The sequence below is a fragment of the Bos mutus genome, chromosome 10 (assembly GCF_027580195.1).
Source record: "Bos mutus isolate GX-2022 chromosome 10, NWIPB_WYAK_1.1, whole genome shotgun sequence".
NCBI classification, from domain to species: domain Eukaryota; kingdom Metazoa; phylum Chordata; class Mammalia; order Artiodactyla; family Bovidae; genus Bos; species Bos mutus.
This window is the reverse complement of record NC_091626.1, coordinates 96,858,483-96,884,945: the sequence shown is the minus strand read 5'-3', so window position 1 is coordinate 96,884,945 and position 26,463 is coordinate 96,858,483. Positions and strand designations below refer to the sequence as shown.

Genomic DNA, 26,463 nt, shown 5'->3' with positions numbered 1-26,463 from the left:
AATGGACTGGTTGGATCTCCTTGCAGTCCAAGGGACTCTCAAGAGTCTTCTCCAAAAGCATCAATTCTTCGGCGCTCAGCCTTCTTCACAGTCCAACTCTCACATCCATACATGACCACTGGAAAAACCATAGCCGTGACTAGACAGACCTTTATAGTTTCATACTAAATGTTGATATATAGAAGGATAGGTCCTTGAAACAGGAGCTGAAATAGGTCTCTACTTTTCAAGAGTGTTTAGGTAATGCTTTGTCCTTTGTTTTTCCACATAAATTTTAGCTTAGCTTGTAAACATCCATGGAAAATCCTGTTGGAAATTTATTAGAATTGCTTTGAACTGGTGGCTCAGAGGGTAAAGCCTCTGCCTGCAATGTGGCAGACCCAAGTTTGATCACTGGGTCAGGAAGATCCCCTGGAGAAGGAAATGGCAACCCACTCCAGTATTCTTGCCTGGAGAATCCCATGGATGGAGGAGCCTGGTAGGCTACAGCCCACGGGTCACAAAGAGCTGGACACGACTGAGCAATTTCACTTTCTTTCTTTGAATTGACAGATGAATCTTCCACCCCATCTCTACCCGACATGAAGTATTAATAATAGCTCAAGAGATGTTTGGAGAAGGCAATGGCACCCCACTCCAGTACTCTTGCCTGGAAAATCCCATGGGCGGAGGAGCCTGGTGGGCTGCAGTCCATGGGGTCACGAAGAGTCAGACACAACTGAGCGACTTCACTTTCACTTTTCACTTTCATGCACTGAAGAAGGAAATGGCAACCCACTCCAGTGTTCTTGCCTGGAGAATCCCAGGGACGGGGAGCCTGGTGGGCTGCCGTCTATGGGGTCGCAAAGAGTTGGACACGACTGAAGCGACTTAGAAGCAGCAGCAGCAGCAAGAGATGTTTGTAGAATGAATGAAGGTCTGATGATCATCTCCAAAGTACACCTTATAAACAAACATTCCATAAATAGAGGTCAATGAATGAATGGATGAGAGACAAAGATGACTAAGATGAATCAGCAACTGTGTAAAAATTTTCCTTGCCTGTTCGAATACCTTATTTTAAATACACAAAGCCACAACTCCATCCTCTTACTGAACATAAATTTATGACCAGTTTGGAAAGACTCTTGGAGATAATTTTTTTCAGGAAGGCTCGTGTCCGCAGCGCAGGCAAAGAAACAGGCTACCTGCTACCCGCAGGTCAAGTGTCTGCGACGCCTCGGCCTCCGGAGGAGGAGCTGTCCAGAGGGAGCGCGGTCTTTCTCCCGCCCCGGTCTCCGCGGCTGAGGGCACCAAAGAACTACAACTCCCGGCAGGCCGCGCAGCGCCCCGGCTTAACCAAGCGCAATCTGGGGGGTGGCGGCAAAGTTGCCCGCGAATCCCCGCCGCCCTGGTTGCGGCTGGAAGCCTAGCGCCGCGTCTTCCTGCTTCCCTACTCGGGTGAGTAGGGGCAGCCCCACTTCGGAGGCCGAAGCCGAGCCCGGGCCGCCAGGGGCCGCGGGAGCGCGGGGAAGCCGCAGTGGACGCGCCTCCGCCGGGGCCGCCGGTCGCGAGGGGACCCCGCGCGAGTGTCCTTGGCACCCGCGGGCCCGGCGCGCGGCCACGTGACTCGGGCGACTAGCAGGGCCCCGCCTCCTCCGCGGCCACTTCTGCCGGCTCTCCGGTGGGCGGAAACGGGGCGCGGTCCCGTGTGTCCGGTGGAGCCGGCTGGAGGAAGGCAGCCGGTGGCTCACTCAGACCTCCTCGGGCCCTGTGGTCTGTGGCCTCCGAGGCGCAGGCGTCCCGGGGCCTGAGCGCGGTCTGGATCAGAAGCAAGAGCGCGCGGTTATCTCTGCCCTCCGTTGGGGCCCGCGGCGCCCAGCAGCTCTCCTTATCTGTAGCACTGGCTGGGGCTTCCCTGGTGGCTCAGATGGTAAAGAATCTTGTTCAGTTCAGTCGCTCAGTTGTGTCTGAATCCTTGCGACCCCATGGACTGCAGCACCGCCAGGCTCCCGGTCCATCGCCAACTCCCGGAGCTTACTCAAACTTATGTCCACTGAGTCGGTGATGCCATCCAAGCATCTCATTTTCTGTTGTCCCCTTAAGAATCTTATCTGTCTGAAATGCAGGAGTGCCAGGTTCGATCCCTGGGTAAATAAGATGCCCTGGAGAAGGGGGCATGGCAACCCTCTCCAGTACTTTTGCCTGGAGAGTTCCCATGGACAGAGGAGCCTGGTGGGCTACCGTCCATGGGGTCACAAAGAGTCGCACATGACTGAGCGGCTTTTTCACTTTGCTGGGCTCTGAGCTTCCGGATTGCAAGGTAAACTTGTGCTGATGACAGCCGGTGTGTGGAGAGCTTCCTCTAGAAGATACCTACTGAGTACAGCTCTCTCCCCAGGATAAGTGACATTTACTTTGTACTGACTAGGAAGTCATTCGATTCAACAGATACTTATTGATCACCTCCGTGATTCTTGGCACTTGGTGTTCAGGAAATATTTGCAGAGTTGAAAGTGAGTTAGACTTTGTCTGTGCCTTCCCACCGGGGAAGGCAATGGCACCCCACTCCAGTACTCTTGCCTGGAAAATCCCATGGACGGAGGAGCCTGGTGGGCTGCAATCCATGGGGTCGCTATGAGTCGGGCTCGACTGAGCGATTTCACTTTCACTTTTCACTTTCATGCACTGAAGAAGGAAATGGCAACCCACTTCAGTGTTCTTGCCTGGAGTATCCCAGGGATGGGGGAGCCTGGTGGGCTGCCGTCTCTGGGGTCGCACAGAGTCGGACACGACTGAAGTGACTCAGCAGCAGCAGCAGCAGTGCCTTCCCAGGTTTTCATTAAGCAGTAGTTCTCAAACTTCAGCGTGTATCAGAATCACCTGAAGGGCTTGGTACAACACAGAAACCTGGACCACATCCCCAGAGGTTCTGATTCAGTAGGTCTGGGGTTCCCAGATGAAAGCTCAGTGGTAGAAAAAGTCCTCCTGCCAATGCAGGAGATGCAGGTTCAATCCCTGAGACGGAAAGATTCCCTGGAGTGGGAAATGGCAATCCACTCCAGTATTCTTGCCTGGGAAATCCCATGGACAGAGGAGCCTGGAGAGCTACAGTCCATGGGGGTCACAAAGAGTCCGACATGAGTGAGCACTCACACACGCACAGTTCTACGGTGGGGAGCAAGTATTTGCATTTCTAACATTCTGTTCTGGGGATACACTTTTGTGTATCATTGTTCTGTAGGAAAAAAATCCTGTGAACTTAAAGCACCAGCTCTTCACTCCTGGACCTGGGCTTTTCTGTGCTGGTGCCTGTTTAACTTTGGTAGTGATAGTGAGCATGTACGTATTACTTTGTTCGCTGTAACTTCCCCCACATTTTATACAGATTTTCATGTATAGGTCTACACATGTCAGTTTTCCTGAGTTACATCGTATTTTATCTTGCTGTGTCTGCTTGGCCATTTCTCAGCAGCCCTCAGGATGTAAAATTTGACCTCTGCTGGTAGAGTTTACATTTTTTTTTCCTTTCTGATATACACATTTTCTTCTCATACAAGGGACCTGTAAGATAAGAATAGTGCTTGGTTCAGGCATCTACCCCTCCCCCCCACGACTCACTGAATAAACTATTTCAGTTTAGCTATATGCATCAGAGGCGCTCAGCAAGCCCTGTTCTCATCCACCTTGTGTGCTCTTGTTTGGATCAGATAGGCTTGTATTCAAGTTCTGGCTGCATCACCTAGTAGCTTTCCATCCAGGTTTCTTACTTTTTCTAAAACTCATCTTCCTCTGTAGAATGAGGGTATAATAGGATGCACCCCAGAATGCAGTTGTGTGAGTTACATGAGATGTTTAAGCACACTGTTCTTCCTGAGTCCGCCTCTCTCTGGATGAAATAGTGGTAAATTCTACTCCTTGCCTGGGTGAGATTTATTTTTCCTGTCTACTCCAGGACTTTGGCATCAGTTGGGGATTCATCAGCATTGATTTGAGACATCAAGTCAATGGATGGTACCATCCCCTTGGTCGCTTTTTGTCTACATCAGTAACTAAACTTCCCTGAAAACCTGATCACTCTTTCCAAAGGTATTGTTGGGTCTTTTCCAGTCCTGGGAGCAGACCAAAAAAAATACTGCTCATCTGTGTAACAGTCTTTCTAGGAAATGGGAGGGGGTGCTGTGGTCACTTTATGGGATTAATGGGATTAGAGCCTTAAATTATTTCCTCTGTGGTCATTCTCACCTGTGCAACCAAATAGGATGCAGTGATTCTAGGCTTATTGTCCTGGAATATGGCTTGGGAAAGAAGCAGCAGATGGATGGTAGTTGAAAAGACCCAGCCCAGTGAACAGTAAGTGCTTGGTTCCCTATTTAGTTCGATACAGGGGATGGAATTGCATTTGACCATTAATTTATCAGACTCTGCTCTTGCCTCGTCTCATGACTTGCTGGTATGTTTCCTGTGGTCCAGCAAGATGGATACCATTCTCATCCTTGACTTGACAGTGACATAGCTCTCCTAAACATTTCATAGCCTGGAGTGGTGGCTTATAGTGGTTTTTTTTTTTTTTTTTGATTGATCTTGTGACATGCTGTTGATTTCTGGGGTGCCAAGTAGCGACGTCCCTGTGCCTAGCTCTGTTTGGGGTTGGTAGAGGGTCAGAAGTCATAGTGACTGATGTAGTTACTTGAGAATGGAGGTGAGAATGATGGTGATTGGAGGTCTGCATCTGGTGATCGGAGTCCCCCATCAGGAAGGTCTGAGGTCACGTACCATAAAGAGAAAGCGCTGAAGGGATTTCCCTTGTGTGTATATGTGTTAGTTGCTCAGGGGTGTCGGACTCTTGGCGATTCCATGGACTGTAGCCCACCAGGCTCCTCTGTCCTCTGTCTACTCTGCCGTTTACTAGCTGAGCCACCTGGGGGTAAATCCCTCATCCTTTCTGCTCCTTGATGTCCTCATTTATCCCTGGGGGTGGCAGTGGTATTTGTCTCACGTCACTGTGTGCTGAGGGGGATGTGTGGAACAGGTGTCCTCAGCCTCTGAGATCTAATGCCTGATGATCTGAGGTGGAGCTGCTGTAATAATAATAGAAATAAAGTGCACAATAAATGTAATGCATTAGAATCATCCCCAAACCATCCCCACCCCTCACCCTAGTCCATGGAAAAATCGTCTTCCATGAAACCCATCCCTGGTCCCCCAAAGGTTGGGGACTGCTGGTGTGGAATAACTAATGAGATAATGAGTGCAGAGGGCTGTGTGAAGGTCAGTTATTGCCAGTATTATTATCTGATTGTTAGGTTTTGGGGTCCAGTGTCCTCAGGCACTCCCCCTCTCACCCTCAACTGAAAGAAAAGAAGGACGTGATGGTATGAGAGACAACTCAGGTGAAAGTCAAAAAGGCAAGTAAATAGAACAGGGCAGGTGATTCATTAGCAAAAGGTTTAATAATGAAAGGTGTTTCTCATCGACAGACATATTTCATGGCTGACAGAGTCTTTTAAAATACCCCGAGGGAAGCAACTCATTTACATGTTAAAGACTCACTGACACGTTTTGAAAAACTCCAGCTCCAGTCTATTTAGACACAGTTGGGCTCCTATATCATCTATTTTATATTTTTCAATTTCCACCTCTTTTATTACTGAGGACATTTGCATGAAAGCTGAGACTTGGGAATTGTGTCTACTTCAGTGCTGATGTCCCATTCAGAGGTGGTCTCAAGGCCAGGGGAGGCCTGTCGCCTGGAGGGCCAGGCCTGGAGGGTGGTGCAACCTCAGGAAGATGGGCTTGGGGAGGGTGGGCTGGGAGCTGGGGCCGGGGATAACTGGGGGAGCATGGCAGCCCTGAGGTTGTGATTCTTACCTGGGGACCTGTGTTGTTACTGACTCAGTACAGGTCTCACAGGGTGTAGTTTATCCATCTCAGAAGGGCTCCAAATATGGGGTGGTTAGTTTTTATGGGCTGCTGCTGCTGCTGCTAAGTCGCTTCAGTCATGTGCGACCCCATAGACGGCAGCCCACCAGGATCCCCCGTCCCGGGAATTCTCAAGGCAAAAACACTGGAGTGGGTTGCCATTTCCTTCTCCTTTTATGGGCTAGGTAATTTCATAGGCTAATAAGTGGGAGGATTCATTCTATTTTGGGGAAGGGGTGGGGACCTCCAGAAATTGGAAATTCCCGCTCCCAACAGTCAGCCTTAGAACTGTCATGGCCCCTGTGGGTGTGTCATTTAACATGTGCTAATATATCACAATGAGCGTATAATGAGGCTCAAGGTCTGCTGGAAGTCAAGTCTTCTGCCATCTTGGGCCTAATTGGTTCTAACTAGTTTATGTCATTTCTTTATGTCAGTTCTAACTAGCTATGCTGTTCTTTTAAAGGGTGTGCCCTGCCCCCTTTGCTCCTGATTCACTTTGAGTGAGGTGGGCGCCACTGGAGAGTTAGAGCACAGGAATGCATAGTTGGACTTGAGTTTCCATGTTGAAGATAGACTGGAATATTTTCACTCTTTCATTCATTCAGTGTGCGGGGTCCAGCCCTGGTGGATCCAGGGAATTCGAATCGGGGACGGCGTTGGCGAACTGGAAACAATAGTTTTAATTAAATATTAATTAGAGACATAAAGAGTAATAGAATAAGGATAGTTCAGTGAGAAAATTCAGTGGAGAAAAGAGGCTGAATAACTTGGTTTACGTGGAAAGCTAATAAAATTCCAAAATAAGGAATTTGCGTCACCTATGTAGGCCGCAGGCGTCCTCCCGTTCTCCCGAAGGAGAGGAGACACTAAGGCCTCCCTGGTCAGATCTTAGAAGCCCAGGCAAAATTAGTAGGCTTGACGAGCCTCCCACGCCCCAGATGGGAATTCAGCCAGAAGGTGAGAGAAAGAATGACATGGGGAGACCAAGTTTCAGTGAACAAGGCCCGCACTTTATTTTCCAAAGTAGTTTTTATACCTTAAGTTGTGCATAGAGGATAATGGGGGAAGGTCAGCAGTCCTTGATCCTTATCGAAGCCAGGCTTTCAAACTTATCATATGCAAAAGTTTAGGTGATTTACACCATCTTCTGGCCAGGAGGCCTGTCAACATTTTAAGATCCTTTTTTCAAAAAACTTATTTTTCTCTAAAGGTGATTATTCTAAAGTCAGGTGCCACCCTCCGAAAGCATTAGATAAAGTTGCATTCCTATAGGGCAAAGTTGTGGTGTGCTATAACAAGAAAAGAATTAACTCAAGGGTCCAAGGTTACAAACATTAAAGCTACTACTTACATTCCTATACACCAATTATATTAATCAATACACTGCCAGGGACACAGCAGGTAAGGGATATGGAAACTTAGCAGCAAACATTGGCCCAACAAGTGAAAAACCCTTCACCAATACAATTTCTAATCAATCTTTTAACTGCTCAAAGGAATCTGTATTTAGACAGTTTAGAACATCTCATGCCTCTCACAGTTGGGAGGCTCTGAACAATCACATGTGGCCAGAAGAACCTATTCAGGCAGGCTAGAGGACTTCCAAAGGAGTTTGTAGGTTGAAACACTCTTGTCACGCCCAGAAACTTTATTAACTGGAGCTGTAAGTTAACTCTTTTTCATAGAGAGGTGGTGGGGGACAGCCCCCCATAAAGTCAGAGGTGTAGGTGAGAGCACAAAGCAGTAGAGGAGGCAGACTCTGGTTTGGGGGGTAGATGCTCGAGAATTTCCAGGGGGACTCCTGAGGCTTGATCCCGCCTTTTCGTATGGCCGAGCCTCCTTCCTCATGACCTTTGCCACGGGCAGAGTTCCTCACGCTGGCTCCCAGCACAGTGGGTATTCTTTTTTTTTTTTTTTATTAGCAGGGTTACTTATTCATTTATTTATTTATTAGTGAATTCTGCCCTTTGCATCTAGTGGAAAAGGCAGACATTGGACCAGATTATTAGACGTAAAAGCATTGCGCAATAAACCAGAGAGGAAGGAACAAAGAAGGCTGGAAGGTTGACTGACAAAAGGCTTCATAGAAGGTTAGTAGGGGATTGACTGTGGGAGATGAAGCTGCACAGGTGGATGGGGATGAGAATGGGGTGGGTCTTGAATGCCTTACTAGAGAATTTGGACTTTTTGGTAGATAGTAGGGAGGTAAGATAGAATGTGGTCCACTGGAGAAGGGAATGGCAAACCACTTCAGTATTCTTGCCTTGAGAATCCCATGAACAGTATGAAAAGGCAAAATGATAGGGTAGTGAAAGAGGAACTCCCCAGGTCGGTAAGTGCCCAATATGCTACTGGAGATCAGTGGAGAAATAACTCCAGAAAGAATGAAGGGATGGAGCTAAAGCAAAAACAACACCCAGTTGTGGATGTGACTGGTGATAGAAGCAAGGTCCGATGCTGTAAAGAGCAATATTGCATCAGATCAGATCAGATCAGATTAGTTGCTCAGTCGTGTCTGACTCTTTGCGACCCCATGAATCACAGCACACCAGGCCTCCCTGTCCATCACCAACTCCCGGAGTTCACTCAGACTCACGTCCATCGAGTCAGTGATGCCATCCAGCCATCTCATCCTCTGTCGTCCCCTTCTCCTCTTGCCCCCAATCCCTCCCAGCATCAGAGTCTTTTCCAATGAGTCAACTCTTCGCATGAGGTGGCCAAAATACTGGAGTTTCAGCTTTAGCATCATTCCTTCCAAAGAAATCCCAGGGCTGATCTCCTTCAGAAAGGACTGGTTGGATCTCCTTGCAGTCCAAGGGACTCTCAAGAGTCTTCTCCAAAAGCATCAATTCTTCGGCGCTTAGCCTTCTTCACAGTCCAACTCTCACATCCATACATGACCACTGGAAAAACCATAGCCTTGACTAGATGAACCTTTGTTGGCAAAGTAATGTCTCTGTTTTTCAATATGCTATCTAGGTTGGTCATAACTTTCCTTCCAAGGAGTAAGCGTCTTTTAATTGCATGGCTGCAGTCACCAACTGCAGTGATTCTGGAGCCCAGAAAAATAAAGTCTGACGCTGTTTCCACTGTTTCCCCATCTATTTCCCATGAAGTGATTGGGACCGGATGCCATGATCTTCGTTTTCTGAATGTTGAGCTTTAAGCCAACTTTTTCACTCTCCTCTTTCACTTTCATCAAGAGGCTTTTGAGTTCCTCTTCACTTTCTGCCATAAGGGTGGTGTCATCTGCATATCTGAGGTTATTGATATTTCTCCCGGCAATCTTGATTCCAGCTTGTGCTTCTTCCAGCCCAGTGTTTCTCATGATGTACTCTGCATATAAGTTAAATAAGCAGGGTGACAATATACAGCCTTGATGTACTCCTTTTCCTATTTGGAACCAGTCTGTTGTTCCATGTCCAGTTCTAACTGTTGCTTCCTGACCTGCATACAAATTTCTCAAGAGGCAGATCAGGTGGTCTGGTATTCCCATCTCTTTCAGAATTTTCCACAGTTTATTGTGATCCACACAGTCAAAGGCTTTGGCATAGTCAATAAAGCAGAAATAGATGTTTTTCTGGAACTCTTGCTTTTTCCATGATCCAGCGGATGTTGGCAATGTGATCTCTGGTTCCTCTGCCTTTTCTAAAACCAGCTTGAACATCAGGAAGTTCATTGTTCACATATTGCTGAAGCCTGGCTTGGAGAATTTTGAGCATTACTTTACTAGCGTGTGAGATGAGTGCAATTGTGCAGTAGTTTGAGCATTCTTTGGCATTGCCTTTCTTTGGGATTGGAATGACCACTGACCTTTTCCAGTCCTGTGGCCACTGCTGAGTTTTCCAAATTTGCTGGCATATTGAGTGCAGCACTTTCATAGCATCATCTTTCAGGATTTGGAATAGCTCAACTAGAATTCTATCACCTCCACTAGCTTTGTTCATAGTGATGCTTTCTAAGGCCCACTTGACTTCACATTCCAGGATGTCTGGCTCTAGGTGAGTGATCACACCATTGTGATTATCTGGGTCATGAAGATCTTTTTTGTACAGTTCTTCTGTGTATTCTTGCCACCTCTTCTTAATATCTTCTGCTTTTGTTAGGTCCATATAATTTCTGTCCTTTATCAATAAAGGACATCTTTTCATGAAATGTTCCCTTGGTATCTCTGATTTTCTTGAAGAGATCCCTAGTCTTTCCCATTCTGTTGTTTTCCTCTATTTCTTTGCATTGATCACTGAAGAAGGCTTTCTTATCTCTTCTTGCTATTCTTTGGAACTCTGCATTCAGATGTTTATATCTTTCCTTTTCTCCTTTGCTTTTCACTTCTCTTCTTTTCACAGCTATTTGTAAGGCCTCCCCAGATAGCCATTTTGCTTTTTTGCATTTCTTTTCCATGGGCATGGTCTTGATCCCTGTCTCCTGTACAATGTCATGAACCTCATTCCATAGTTCATCAGGAATTCTATCTATCAGATCTAGGCCCTTAAATCTATTTCTCACTTCCACTGTATAATCATAAGGGATTTGATTTAGTTCATACCTGGATGGTCTAGTGGTTTTCCCTACTTTCTTCAATTTAAGTCTGAATTTGGCAATAAGGAGTTCATGGTCTGAGCCACAGTCAGCTCCTGGTCTTGTTTTTGCTGACTGTATAGAGCTTCTCCATCTTTGGCTGCAAAGAATATAATCAATCTGATTTCGGTGTTGACCATCTGGTGATGTCCATGTATAGAGTCTTCTTTTGTGTTGTTGGAAGAGGGTGTTTGTTATGACCAGTGCATTTTCTTTGCAAAAGTCTATTAGTCTTTGCCCTGCTTCATTCTGTATTCCAAGGCCAAATTTTCCTGTTACTCCAGGTGTTTCTTGACTTCCTACTTTTGCATTCCAGTCCCCTATAATGAGAAGGACATCTTTTTTGGGTGTTAGTTCTAAACGGTCTTGTAGGTCTTCATAGAACCATTCAACTTCAGCTTCTTCAGCGTTACTGATTGGGGCATAGACTTGGATTACTGTGATATTGAATGGTTTGCCTTGGAAACGAACAGAGATCATTCTGTTGTTTTTGAGATTGCATCCAAGTACTGCATTTTGGACTCTTTTGTTGACCACGATGGCTACTCCATTTCTTCTGAGGGATTCCTGCCCGCAGTAGTAGATATAATGATCATCTGAGTTAAATTCACCCATTCCAGTCCATTTCAGTTCGCTGATTCCTAGAATGTCAACATTCACTCTTGCCGTCTCTTGTTTGACCACTTCCAATTTGCCTTGATTCATGGACCTGACATTCCAGGTTCCTATGCAATATTGCTCTTCATAGCATCGGACCTTGCTTCTATCACCAGTCACATCCACAGCTGGGTATTGTTTTTGCTTTGGCTCCATCCCTTCATTCTTTCTGGAGTTATTTCTCCACTGATCTCCAGTAGCATATTGGGCACCTACTGACCTGGGGAGTTTCTCTTTCAGTATCCTATCATTTTGCCTTTTCATACTGTTTATGGGATTCTCAAGGCAAGAATACTGAAGTGGTTTGCCATTCCCTTCTCCAGTGGACCACATTCTGTCAGATCTCTCCACCATGACCCGCCCGTCTTGGGTTGCCCCATGGGCATGGCTTAGTTTCATTGAGTTAGACAAGGCTGTGGTCCTAGTGTGATTAGATTGACTAGTTTTCTGTGAGTATAGTTTCAGTGTGTTTGCCCTCTGATGCCCTCTTGCAACACCTACTGTCTTACTTGGGTTTCTCTTTCCTTGGGCGTGGGGTATCTCTTCACGGCTGCTCCAGCAAAGCACAGCCATTGCTCCTTACCTTGGACGAGGGGTATCTCCTCATTGCCACCCTTCCTGACCTTCAACATGGGATAGCTCCTCTAGGCCCTCCTGCACCCGTGCAGCCACGGCTCTTTGGACGTGGGGTTGGTCCTCCCAGCCACTGCCCCTGGCCTCGGGCGTGGGTTGCTCCTTCCGCCTGCTGCCCCTGGCCTCGGGCTTAGGGGCATGGGGTAGCTCCTCCCGGCCACCATCCCTAACTTCGGACGCGGTGTAACTCCTCTCATTGCTGCCCCTGACCTCGACGCTGGGTATCTCCTCTCAGCCGCCCTCCCTGACCTCGGACGCAGGGTAGCTCCTCTCCGCCGTTCCTGCGCCATCGCAGTCTGGTACTCTCTGCCACTGCCCCTGACCTGGGACGTGGGGTAACTCCTCTTGGCCACCTCCCTTAGGGCATGGGGTCCTCCTGACTTCTTCCTCTGACTTCAGACGTGGGGTGGCTCCTCTCGGCTGCACTTAGCGCGCCGGTTGCAGCCGCCTGCGCTTAGCGCGCCGGTCGCAGCTGGCAACCTGCATAGGAACCTGGAATGTCAGGTCCATGAATCAAGGCAAATTGAAAGTAGTCAAACAGGAGATGGCGAGAGTGAACATTGACATTCTAGGAATCAGCAAACTAAAATGGACTGGAATGGGTGAATTTAACTCAGATGACCATTATATCTACTACTGCGGGCAGGAATCCCTCAGAAGAAATGGAGTAGCCATCATGGTCAACAAAAGAGTCCAAAATACAGTACTTGGATGCAATCTCAAAAATGACAGAATGATCTCTGTTCATTTCCAAGGCAAACCATTCAATATCACAGTAATCCAAGCCTATGCCCCAACCAGTAACGCTGAAGAAGCTGAATTTGAATGGTTCTATGAAGACTTACAAGACCTTTTAGAACTAACACCCAAAAAAGATGTCCTTCTCATTATAGGGGACTGGAATGCAAAAGTAGGAAGTCAAGAAACACCTGGAGTAACAGGAAAATTTGGCCTTGAAATATGGAATGAAGCAGGGCAAAGACTAATAGAGTTTTGCCAAGAGAACACACTGGTCATAGCAAACACCCTCTTCCAAAAACACAAGAGAAGACTCTACACATGGACATCACCAGATGGTCAACACCGAAATCAGATTGATTATATTGTTTGCAGCCAAAGATGAAGAAGCTCTATACAGTCAGCAAAAGCAAGACCAGGAGCTGACTGTGGCTCTGATCATGAACTCCTTATTGCCAAATTCAGACTTAAATTGAAGAAAGTAGGGAAAACCACTAGACCATTCGGTATGACCTAAATCAAATCCCTTATGATTATACAGTGGAAGTGAGAAATGGATTTAAGGGCCTAGATCTGATAGATAGAGTGCCTGATGAACTATGGTCTGAGGTTCGTGACATTATACAGGAGACAGGGATCAAGACCATGCCCATGGAAAAGAAATGCAAAAAAGCAAAATGGCTGTTTGGGGAGGCCTTACAAATAGCTGTGAAAAGAAGAGAAGCAAAAAGCAAAGGAGAAAAGGAAAGATATAAACATCTGCATGCAGAGTTCCAAAGAATAGCAAGAAGAGATAAGAAAGCCTTCTTCAGTGATCAATGCAAAGAAATAGAGGAAAACAACAGAATGGGAAAGACTAGGGATCTCTTCAAGAAAATCAGAGATACCAAGGGAACATTTCATGAAAAGATGTCCTTTATTGATAAAGGACAGAAATTGTATGGACCTAACAGAAGCAGAAGATATTAAGAAGAGATGGCAAGAATACACAGAAGAACTGTACAAAAAAGATCTTCACGACCAAGATAATCACGATGGTGTGATCACTCACCTAGAGCCAGACATCCTAGAATGTGAATTCAAGTCGGCCTTAGAAAACATCACTATGAACAAAGCTAGTGGAGGTGATGGAATTCCAGTTGAGCTATTCTAAATCCTGAAAGATGATGCTGTGAAAGTGCTGCACTCAATATGCCAGCAAATTGGAAAGCTCAGCAGTGGCCACAAGACTGGAACAGGTCAGTTTTCATTCCAATCCCAAAGAAAGGCAATGCCAAAGAATGTTCAAGCTACTGCACAATTGCACTCATTTCACATGCTAGCAAAGTAATGCTCAAAATTCTCCAAGCCAGGCTTCAACAGTATGTGAACCAAGAGCTTCCAGATGTTCAAGCTGGGTTTAGAAAAGGCAGAGGAACCAAAGATCAAATTGCCAACATCCGTTGGATCATAGAAAAAGCAAGAGAATTCAATAAAAATATCTACTTCTGTTGCATTGACTATGCTAAAGCCTTTGACTGTGGATCACAACAACTGTGAAAAATTCTTCAAGAGATAGGAACACCAGACCACCTTACCTGCCTCCTGAGAAATCTGTGTGCAGGTCAAGAAGCAACAGTTAGAACCAAACATGGAACAGCAGACTGGTTCCAAACTGAGAAAGGAGTACGTCAAGGCTGTATATTGTCACCCTGCTTATATAACTTATATACAGAGTACATCACGCTAAATGCCAGGGTAGATGAAGCACAAGCTGGAATCAAGATTGCCAGGAGAAATATCAATAACCTCATATGCAGATGACACCACTATTTCGGCAGAAAGTGAAGAGGAACTAAAGAGACTCTTGATGAAAGTGAAAGAGGAGAGTGAAAAAGCTGACTTAAAACTCAGCATTCAAAAAATGAAATCAGGGCATCTGGTCTCATCACTTCTTGGCAAATAGGTGAGAAAACAATGGAAACAGTGAGAGACTATTTTCTTGGGCTCCAAAATCACTGCGGATGATGACTACAGCCATGAAATTAAAAGACGCTTGCTCCTTGGAAGAAAAGCTGTGACAAACCTAGACAGCATATTAAAAAGCAGAGATACTACTTTGCCCACAAAGGTCTATGTAGTCAAAGCTATTTCCAGCTGAAGTAGCTCAGCTGGAATTCCAATACCTCCACTAGCTTCGTAGTCATGTATAGATGTGATAGTTGGACCATAAAGAAGAACTTATACTTTTGAACTGTGGTGTTGGAGAAGACTCTTGGGAGTCCCTTGTACTGCAAGGAGATCAAACCAGTGAATCCTGAACGAAATCAACCCTGAATATTTATTAGAACGACTGATGCTGAAGCTGAAACTCCAATACTTTGGCCACCTGATTCAAAGAGCTGACTCATTAGAAAAGACCCTGACGGTGGGAAAGATTGAAGGAGGAAAAGGGGATGACAGGGAATGAGATGGTTGGGTGGCATCACTGACTCTATGGACATGAGTTTGAGCAAGCTCCAGGAGATGGTGATGGACAGGGAATTCTGGCTTGCTGCAGCCCATGGGGTCACAAAGAGTCGGACAGGACTGAACAACAACAACAGGGATGGGGTAAAGGGGACACTGCAATATGGTTTAATTTATTCTTTTTATCTACAAAGCCCTTACTTGCAGAGTTAGGAACTGATCCCAGGAGTTGGGCCAGAACATTTGTGTTTAGTGAAAGAAATGAGTTTCTTAAATTATCCCTTTAAAAATAATTGCTTGCAGTCATCCTCCTGGGGTGAATGCAGTCATCTGGGGTGTGAATGGGTAGGATAAACTTGGAAGGCTTGTTTTGGGGGTGTGGTTTCACTGATGAATTTGAACACATGAAGCCTCTATTAAAAATGAAATATTAACAAGAATGGGTCTCAAACTTTGCAGAAAAATAGCCCATTATGTTTCCTATTAAAATGCATATTCCCAAGTCCTACACCCAGTGTTGATTTAGCGGGCCAAAGAGTGGGCTTCAGAAATCTTCATTTTTTTTTTTTTTTACTGTTACATCATTATCATTATTAATTTTTATTGAAATATAGTTGGTTTACAGTGTTTCAGGTGTATAGCTAAGTGATTTATTTTAAGCATATTTTTGTTTTTCAGATTCTTTTTCCATTATACATTATTATAAGATACTGAATATAGTCCCCTGTGCTATGCAGTAGGTCGTGTTGTTTACTTTATACACAGTAGTGTGTCTCTGTTAATCTCAAATTCCCAATTTAGCCCTTCCCAACCCGTTCCCCTTTTGGTAATCATAAGTTTGTTTTCTGGGTCTGCGAGTCTAGCAGAAATCTGCATTTTTGAAATGGCACCCAGATTGATATTTTTTGCAAGTGTTCTTCTAACCACACTTTAGAAATGTTGGCGAGGAAAAGAAGACTGCAGAGGGAAAAACAATGGGATTATAAAAAGAACTGGGTCCCAAAAAGTCAAGAAAGGAGAGAAAAAGACACAGAACAGGTAGGAAAATAGAAAGCACAGAAGATGGTAAAATTAAGTCAGAATACATAAGTGACTATATTAAATGCAAACAGACAAAACCCACTATATACTATTTAGAGAGATAGTATAGAGTGTAAGTTGAAAGTAAAAGAATGGAAAGAAGCTGTCCCTGTGGATACTTTAAAAAAAATCTGTGACTATATTATAAGGCATGAGTCAAAACTGACTTTAAAGAAAGCAGAGACAGGCTATTTACAGCAATTGTCTCCATATGGAGGGGAATCAGAGGCACAGATCAGGGAGGGGATGGTCATAGACAGTCCAGCGCAGAAACAAACAGGGTGATGACCTAAATTTTCCTGCTGCAAGGAAATTTCCCCCTCCAAGTCTGTGCCGGATTTGTACTTGTTGGTGGCTTGGTGGTGGCACTTCTCCTGGGTGGGTCTTCTTCACTGGCAGCTGCAGCTGTGGTCCAGGATGTTAGATGGAATATTTCTCGGAATTGAAGGGGAAGCTGCCCGTTGGGTGCAGTGGCCTCAAAGACTGTGCAGCCACTTGGTGGACTGAGCAGTACAAGTAGGGTGGGGAAAGTATCAGAGAGCTGGTAGCCCACTTGGTTCAGCTGAGCGGAACTGTGAGTTTGGGTTAATTGGAGCATATCTGCAGGGGGACCTTGAGCCGTAAAGCAGCCTATGGGATTGGGAGTGGATGAAGTAATAACAGCCATGGTGTTGTCTTTCAAGGAGCTTACAGTCTAGAAAAGGGGCTGTCTATATTCTATCCAAAAGAAATAGTTTGAAAATCGATCCGATGTGGAGGGCTTACCTGGCAGCTTCTGAGCACCTGTCGTTTTGGCTGTGGCCCCTTCCAACCTGGGCCGAGAGGGCTGACAATGCCTGTGCGAGCTTACTGGTATAATAATAGCTTTCAGGTAACAGAAATTACCATGCTCTCGGTTCTCTTATCTAAAGCAGCATGCTTGACTACATATTCGTCATCCTTTCTCTTATCCGCTTTGATTTTCTTTTCAGCACTGATTACCTGCCGTTCTTCTAATACATACCTTATGATCTGTCACCCCCTCTAGAGCGTTAAGAGCTTTGTTTTCTTTGCTGTCTCCCTAGTGCCTAGCGCAGTGCCTGGTACTGTGAAAGGAAGAAGGGCTTTGAGCATTGACTTGTGCTGGATACTGTGCTCAGCATTTCATACACGTGATCTCATTTTATCCCAACTACTATTTTTTTTGAAATTTATTTTTTAGTTTATATTATTTTGGCTGCACTAGGTCTTCGTCACAGCGCATGAGCTTTCTCTCGTTGCGGCGTGTGGGCTCAGTAGTTGGGGCTCTAGATCACAGGCTTGGTGGTTGTGGCACATGGGCTTTAGCTGCTCCTCAGAATGTGGCATCTTCCGGGACTGGGGATCGAACCCTTGTTCCCTGCATTGGCAGGCAGATTCTTAACCACTGGACAACCAGGGAAGTGCTTCCCCAGCAAATTTTGAGGTAGGTATCATCACGTTTCACAAATGAGGCAATGTGGATGCAGCGAGGTTGAGAAAATGACCCCAAAATCATACAGTCTATTAAGTGGCAGAGCCCCGATTTGAATTTGGCTCCGTATGAAACCCTTTAACTGCTCCCCTTGCTCTGCTTTCCCGCTGCAGGGTCTGGGGACATGGCCAGAAGGGCTCTCAAGCTCGCCTCGTGGACCAGCGTGGCTCTCGCTGCCTCTGGCATCTGCCTCTACAGCAACAAGTACTTGGACCCCAACGACTTTGGTGCTGTCAGGGTGGGCCGAGCAGTGGCCACGGTAGGTTCTTCTCCTTTCGGGAGGGGCAGAGGAGCCGCAGCACTGCTTGCAGATGTTCATGCATATAGCCGATGGACTCGCCAGTCACACTCATCGGCGATACACGTGTACCGTGACCTGTGTGAAGCTCCCACTACACAGTTGCACTGTCATGGAGGTGCACTGCCCCCCCCACCGCCCTGTGCCCCTGTTCACACAACCTCTGCCATCCTGAAGTTAAACATACAGTGGGATTGCCTGGGGTCTCTGTTCTGGAAATGTTACCTTTGCAGAACCTTCCGTATCTTATTTTAGGGACCGACTCATCAGGCGGTCTCCTTAGCAAACACACAGGGAAAGAGGCGTTTGCAGCTTTGATTAAATCCTAGCCGAAAACTTGGTCTGCCTCCAGTGAGCTCCTGGGAACAGTTCATGACGGACGCCGGGCTCACACTCAGAGTATCGGGGCGTGAAAGAACTTTGGGGATGTGCCCCAAGCCCCAGACTAAGAGAAGCTGAGCTGAATATTTGACTGTTGGAGGTTTTCTCCAGTGGCTCAGCGACATGTTCTGGTGTGATGGTGCCCTCTGTACCTCTGTTGAAGGCGGCTCCTCCAGAGAGCGCTGTGTAATTGCTCCGTGGTGGGCAGGTGGCCACATGCTTCACGCCTTCTCTCCTTCTTGGTCTGCTGCAGGATGAGCTCATGCATTCCTCCCCTTGGTGTAGATATATACTTCGAAGCACAATCTGTCTGGTCGTTTCTTTTAATACTCAGCATTGTCCTGTCTTCTCCCCAGCCTGGCTCAGACATGGGGCCTGCTCCTCAAGGTAAACTGGAACTTATCATAGCTCATGATAAGCAAATAGATACATAGACCATGGAATATGCAACGATTCCCATGTGCTTGCTAGGGGCCCTTTCTGAGCCCAGCATTGTCTTATAGGCTTCAGGGGTAGAAACGAACTGTCTTGAAAGAGCTTTTGACTGAGGAGTGTCCACACCTGGATGGGTCAGAAAAACAGTCTAAAGCCCAGGATTGTGTCAAGCTGTGGAGAAGGCAATGGCACCCCACTCCGATGGACAGAGGAGCCTGGTAGGCTGCAGTCCATGGGATCGCTAAGAGTTGGACATGACTGAGCGAATTCCCTTTCACTTTTCACTTTCATGCATTGGAGAAGGAAATGGCAACCCACTCCAGTGGTCTTGCCTGGAGAATCCCAGGGACAGAGGAGCCTGGTAGGAGGCTGTCTGTGGGGTCGCACAGAGTTGGACACGACTGAAGCAACTTAGCAATAGCAGTAGCAGTGTCAACCTGCGTGACTCAGGTGACGGCTGCTGTGGGACCTCAGACACAGGAGTGAGTCCTGTGGGCTGGGAGTCAGGATGCGTGTCTTAGGGGCAGCGGGGTTGGATGGAACCTTAGGAATTTGCATAGTTAGAGAGGAGGGATGAAGGTATAAGTCAGTGCTATATAAACCAGCCACTGGGTTGTACATTCTTTTCTTCTTTAAATAAGTGCTTTATTTGGGGGTCATTTTAGGTTTATAGAAAAGTTGGAAAGATAGTACAGAGTGCCCGTATGCCCTTCATCCAATTTCCCCTAATATTAAAATCTTACATGACCATGATACATTTATGAAAACTAAGAAAGTAACATTGGTACCTTGCTATTTGCTAAACTCCAGGTTCTATTCGGATTTGATCAGTTTTATTCTGTTTCTGTTTCTGGATCTACTCCAGGATATCACATTGCATTTAGGGCACTTGAGTTTTGTTTTTGTTTGGCTTAGTTTTTTTTTTCTTTTGAAATTTTTATTGAGATTATTATAGATTCACTGGGCTGTATATTCTTTAAAGATCCAGGCTCTGGTCCTTTTTTTTTTTTTTTTTGGGAGGGGGAGTGATATTTTAAAAATCCTCTTATTGAAATATGGTTGCTGTATGATATTATATAAGTTACAGGTGCACAATATTGTGATTCACAGGTTTTAAAGGCTATGCTTCATTTATAGTTATTTAAAAATGTTGGCTATATTCCTCATGTTGTACAATATATCCTTGTAGCTTATTTTATACCTAATAGTTTGTACCTGTTAATCCCCTTCCCCAATTCTGCCCTTCCCTATTTCCCTCTCCCCACTGCTATTGTGTGGTCACCAAGTTGTGTCCCGCTCTTTGCAGTCCCGTGGACTGCAGGACACCAGGCTTCCCTTTCCTTCACTATCTCCCAGAGTTTGCTCAACCTCATGCCCGTTGAATTGGGGATGCCATCCAACCATCTCATCCTCTATCGTCCCCTTCTCCTCCTGCCCTCAATATTTCCTGCATCAGAGTTTTTTCCCAATGAATTAGCTCTTTGCATCAGGTGGCCCAAGTGTTGGAGCTTCAGCATCAGTCCTTCCAATGAATATTCAGGACTTGTTTCCTTTAGGATGGACTGGTTGGATCTCCTTGTAGTCCAAGGGACTCTCAAGAGTGTTCTTCAACACTGGTGCTCAGCCTTCTTTGTGGTCCAGTTCTCACCCCTGTCCATGACTACTGGAAAAACCATAGCTTTGACTAGATGGACCTTTGTTGGCAAAGTAATGTATCTCTACCTTTTAATATGTCTAGGTTGGTCATAGCTTTTCTTCCAAGAAGGAAGCGTCTTTTAATTTCATGGCTGCAGTCACCATTTGCAGTGATTTTGGAGCCCCCCAAAAATAAAATCTAGGGCTCCAAAAAAATTGCTTCCATTTTTTCCCTTTCTATTTGCCATGAAGTGAGGGGACCAGATGTCATGATCTTCAATTTTTGAATGTTGAGTTTTAAGCCAACTTTTTCATTCTCCTCTTTGACCCTCATCAAGAGGCTCTTTAGTTCCTCTTCACTTTCTGCCATTAGAGTGGTATCATCTGCATAGCTGAGGTTGTTGATATTTCTCCTTTCAATCTTGTTTCCAGTTTGGGATTCATCTAGCCGAGCATTTCGCATGATGTACTCTGCATAGAAATTAAATTAACAGGGTGACAATATACAGCCTTGACATACTCCTTTCCCAATTTTGAACCGATCCATTGTTCCATGTCTGGTTCTAACTATTGCTTCTTGACCTGCATAAGGGGTCTCAGGAGACAATAAAGTGGTCTGGTATTCCATCTCTTTAAGAATTTTCCACAGTTTGTTGTGACCCACACAGTCAAAGGCTTTAGCATAGTCAGTGAAACAGAAATAGATGTTTTTCTGAAATTACCTTGCTTTCTCTATGATCCAATGGATGTTGGCAATTTGACCTCTGGTTCTTCTACCTTTTCTAAATCCAGCTTGTATATCTGGAAGTTCTCTGTTCATGTACTGCTAAAGTCTAGCTTGAAGGGTTTTGAGCATTACTGTGTGATCATGTGAAATGAGCACAATTGTGTGATAGTTTGAGCATTCTTTGGCATTGCTGTTCTTTGGGATTGAAATGAAAACTTCGCTTTTCCAGTCCTGTGGCCACTGCTGAGTTTTCCAAATTTTCTGGCATATTGAGTGCAGCACTTTGACAACATCATCTTTTAGTATTTGAAATAGCTCAGTCGGAATTCCATCATCTCCACTAGCTTTGTTCATAGTAATGCTTCTGAAGGCCCACTTGATTTCACACTCCAGTATGTCTGGCTCTAGGTGAGTGACCACACCATAAAGTTTGTTCTCTATATCTGTGAGTCTGCTTCTTTTTTTATATTCTCTAGCTTGTTGTATTTTTTAGATTCCACATTTAAGTGATATCATTTGATTCCACATTTAAGTGATATCATTCACTATTTGTCTTTCTCTGTCTGACTTATTTCACTGATCATAACGCAGGGCTCTGGTCTTAATTATCCTTGTGGACCACTCAGGCCACGTCTTGCTAGTGGTTGGTATTCAGTAAGTATATATGGAATGGAATGAAACTTTGGGAGTATAGACAAAGGAATGGATTTGGGAATATAGACAAAGGACTCTTCTTAATACCAGCCTTGTTAAGCCCCTTAATTTCTAAGGGCCTCAGTTGCTAAATTCTAAAAAGGAAGGTTTGGGCTCAGCAACCCTCAAGGCTCCTCTGTACCTGAGATCCCTGGGAGCCTGTAACTTTCTGATTCATCAAACATAAGGGAACCTCTTATGGAGTTTTGACCAAGGGACCTAGATTTAAAACTTATGCTGTTAGAGCAAACATAAATATGAAATGGTGTTTATTTGTGATACAGAGAGATGGGATAAGTTTATCCAACAGCATTCATCTAACTAGTATTTGTTGAGCACTCACCTGTGCGCTTGGCACTGTGAAAGATGGTGGGGATACGATGATGAATAGGAAGGATATGCCTTTGTGCTTATAGAGCTTAATTTCTAGTGAAGTGGAGACTGTCCATATACAAGGAAACCAATGAGCAAGGCAACCTTGGATGGCGGTTTGTCATGATAAATAATTGGGAGTTCCCAGTGGGTGGGGGTCTCTTTAGATTGAGGGTCTGTGCAGGGGTGGTATTTGTGCAGAGCCTTGACTGATAGGGAGAAACCAGCTAGACCAAAATCTGGGGGCAGGGGCTCTACAAGATAGGATTGCTTCTCTGGACATGCCACCTGTGTCAGGGGACTGTAGATGTGGGCCTTGGATACTGGAGTAATATTTGATGTCTGGTGCTAAGCCTTCCTTTTTCTTGGTTCACAGACAGCTGTGATCAGTTATGACTATCTTACATCCCTGAGGAGTGTCCCCTATGGCTCAGAGGAATACCTGCAGCTTCGATCCAAGGTAAGGACCCGTGGGACCCATCTGAGCCAGGCCGGATAAGTCCAGAGATGACTGCAAAGCCAGCAAGCTTCTGGCGTGCAGCTGGAGGTGGGCAGGGGACGGGGTGGGGATTGAGGCAGGTGGCTTGGGAGGAAGGAGGGGAGCTGTTTTAACGCCCAGGGGGTGGGCTGCCAGGCTGCCATGAGGCTGGACCCCCTGGTTCTAAGGTTGTAAATCTAAAAGGTGCTGTTGTGGAGGCCGGTGTGTGTTCCCAGGGAACGCAAGTGTCTGCGATGACTCAGGAGGGCAGAAGGCAGGCTGTCCCTGATAACTCAGCTGGCTTTCAAACTGCCTCGTCAGGCAAAACTGAGGTTAATTGCTTTCCTGTCCTCTGAAGGCTACCCCTGCTCTAGGCCTCTGAGTGGCGCTGTCGACCACACACTCTGGTCTCATTTGGAAAACGGTAGTTGATTTTGGTGCTCTGCCTACATGTCCCAGAAAGTTAGGGGATTAAGCAAGAGGGCACTTGTGTGGGATGTAAGTTGAGTTTGGGGTCAAGTAGAGATATCTTTGGGCTTCCCAGGAGGCACAGTGGTAAAGAATCCTCCTACCAATGCAGGAGACACAAGAGATGCAGGTTGGATCCCTGGGTCGCAAAGATCCCCTGCAAGAGGAAATGGCAACCCACTCCAGTATTCTTGCCTGGAGAATCCCATGAACAGAGGAGCCTAGTGGATTAGAGTCTAGAGAGTTGCAGAGTCAGATATGACTGAGCGACTGAGCACAATAGATACCTTTGGTTCTTCCAGAGAGAGGTATGTGATAGACAGAGGGAGGTGTGTGATAGATCTGTGTATCTTGGCTCAGCCTGGAAGGCCCTCTGTCCCTTAGAAAATTCCTCGTTATCCTTCGGGACTCAGCGCAGACACCTTGCCTCTGTGATGCTTTCCTCCTTAGTCATCCTAGCTGGCTGGAATAATTACTTTTAAAATTTTTATTTAAACTTTTCATTATGAAAATTTCAACCATCCACAAGGGTAGAGTAGTATGGACCCCTGTGGAACTGTTAATCCAGCTTCAGGAATTGTCAGCATTTTGCCAGTCTTGTTTTATCTGCTGTCCCCTTTATTAATTCCTTCATTTACTTCATTCGTTACTATTTTTTGCTGAAATACTTAAAAGCAAATCTCCAGCATCACATTATTTGTAAAAACTTCAGTGTCTATCTGTAATAGATAAGGACCTTAAAAAACACTGTAACTATAGAACTATAGGAACATGATGGTTCAGTCACTCAGTTGTGTCTGACTCTTTGTGACCCCATGGACTGTAGCATGCCCGGCCTCCCTGTCCATCACCAACTTCTGGAGGCTACTAGAACTCATGTCCATTGAGTTGGTGATTCCATCCAACCATCTCATCCTCGGTTGTCCCCTTCTCTTTCTGCCTTCAATCTTTCCCAGCACCAGAATCTTTTCCAGTGAGTCAGCTCTTCACATCAAGTGGCCCAAGTATTGGAGTTTCAGCTTCAGCATCAGTCCTTCCAGTGAATATTCAGGACTGATTTCCTTTAGGATGGACTGGTTGGATCTCCTTGCTGTCCAAGGGACTCTCAAGAGTTTTCTTCAATACCACAGTTCAAAAGCATTAATTCTTTGGTGCTCAGCTTTCATCATACCTAACAAAATTGATGATAATTTTTTAATACCTCTAATAGCTAGTCTATATTCAAATCTTCCTCGTTGTCCCCCCAAATTTTTTTTTAAGTTGATTAAACCTGTATCCACCCAAAGTGAATATATTACGTTTGATTGATGTTTTCTATATGTTTTCAAGTCCATAATATGTTCCCTCCCTCCTTTTCTGAGAAACTATTTGCTTGTTGAAGAAGCCAGATCATTTATCCTGAGAAATTTCCCACATTCAGTATTTGGCTGATTGCATCCTCAAAGTGTCGTTAAATGGGAAGTAAATTCAGTGGTACACAATTCAAAATATATAATATTTGAACATACAAAATGATCCTCCTCTCCCCGTTTCTCAGGTACCCAGTTTTCCTGCCTGGAGGTGATCATTGCTTCCTGGATATCTTTCCAGAGATACCTTCCTATTTGGATTTAATCACTCTATCTTTGTTTCTGTATACACGATAGGTGGTTATGTGTCTTTCTCTCTCTTTAGACCATAAATTCCTTTAGATCAGGGACTGGGTCTTTCTTTTTTTTTGCAGCTTCTACCTCTATCCGTGAGGCCTGAAACTGAGTTAACATCTGTTTCAACGCCAGGCTGTAACCTGCTAGCTCCCTGCCTTGGGAGACACCCCAGAAAGAGTAAGGTTTGTAGTCAGAAGACCTGAGCTTGTGCTTTAAGAAGGTCTTTCAACCTTTTGGAGTGCCGTGTTCCTTGTCTGTGGGCTACAGGTGGCTATGCCACTTACGGAGGATTATATGGACAGTGTCTGAGCCAGTTTTTTATAAATATAACTATAAAACAGGTATCAAGAGTCAGTCAGATGTCTACTAGAAGGTACATTCCATGAGGACAGAGAACATCTGCGGCACCTGTTACAGTACCCAGGACACAGCAGGTCCTAAATAAAGGTTTGTTGAATGGACGAACGAATGAATGCAATATTAGCTTTTATTGGAAGATCTCGAAGTCCTTGTCTCTGAGACTCAACACCACCTGCTTTCCCTTACCCCATTTTCTCCAACTCAGCAGTGCTATGTATGGGCTTTGGAGCCCACCAGAGCCACATTCTACAGAAAATCTAGGCCATGGAAACAGGGGTAAGTCCTTTGCCTTGGGGAATCTGCAGAATGGGCAGGGGAGCAGTTGTCCTGAAGACAGCTGGCCTCCGTGTGTCAGGCATCTGGAAAGCATTGAGGCTGCAGGTCAAGGAGAAGCTGGGGGGATGCAATAAGGGATGCGCGGCCTGGCAATTGACGAAAGATCAGCAGCGGGTGGTGGCTGGCACCGGATAACAGGGTGCAGACTGGACCCCGGGAGGTGTACCCAGGAAGAGGGAGCTGGGTGGCATGAAAGAGCACAACTAAATACCGCAGGAGTGTTGCCTTCTATCGGAACACTTATCTGTTCTGGTCTGAGAGATGATAGAGAAGTGTGTGAAGGGGAAGACATAATTATCTCACCTGTCAAGCCAGCATCCCTGGGTCCCGGAGTGTGAGGGCGCCAGATGAGCTTGGCTGGCAGTGACTTCGGGAAGCACATACAAGGTTGGTGCTCAGCTGGCGGGCACCGTGGTGACTCAGCTCTGCGTCGGGAGCGGGTGGGAGCCAGGGTGGAGGAGTGTCTTCTAGGGCACAGGGGCACTTTGCTATGCAGTAAGGGCACAGGACGGGACCCAGATACCTTGGAGAACCAGGCTTCTGACGCCCAGAATGCTTATAAACAGAGATGGCGGGTGTGAACTTGCTTGTGCGTAAAGCACAAAGAGGGCTTCTCAGGTGGCTCAGTGGTAAAGAATCCGCCTGCCCATGCAAGTGACGTGGGGTTCGATGCCTGGGTCAGGAAGATCCCCTGGAGAAGGAAATGGCAGCCCACTCCAGGATTCTTACCTGGAAAATCCCATGGATAGAGGAGCCTGGCGGGCTACAGTCCATGGGGTCCCGAAGAGTGGGACAGGACTTAGTGACTAAAACAACAACAGCAGCAAAGCACAAAGAAGTCACTGCTGGTCCAGACATCCAGACAGTGGGCTGGAGGAGGCAGCACGGACTTGATTCTGCCCGAGGGGTCAGGTGTAGTGGACAGATGTTAATTTTGCAGTGCAGGAGTCATCCTCGTTTTAGGGAGCAGCATCTAAATTTTCCTTTGGGGAACCACCCGTATCTCATATATACGTGCCATGAGGTTTGAGTGGGGTTCCCCCCACTCTCAGGGTGGACATGTGACTTGGGCTGTCGGTGTAGTCCATTCCTCTGATTCCAGGA

General features: G+C 45.9%; 1 protein-coding gene across 6 annotated transcripts in view; it reads left to right on the top strand.

The window, feature by feature from the left end:
* The window catches only part of ADCK1 (aarF domain containing kinase 1), a 138,278-nt gene that overhangs the window by 5,730 nt on the left and 106,085 nt on the right, over positions 1-26,463 (top strand). For 2 of the 6 annotated variants that reach the window (XM_070378438.1, XM_070378437.1), the window contains 3 exons: positions 17,644-17,789; positions 22,448-22,531; positions 24,741-24,845. In XM_070378438.1, the coding sequence (XP_070234539.1) occupies positions 17,644-17,789; positions 22,448-22,531; positions 24,741-24,845 (335 nt within the window). Of the gene's footprint in view, positions 1-552; positions 1,441-17,643; positions 17,790-22,447; positions 22,532-24,740; positions 24,846-26,463 lie in introns of those variants that run through there. The other 4 variants (XM_070378441.1, XM_070378439.1, XM_070378440.1 and 1 more) reach the window with 4 other exon arrangements.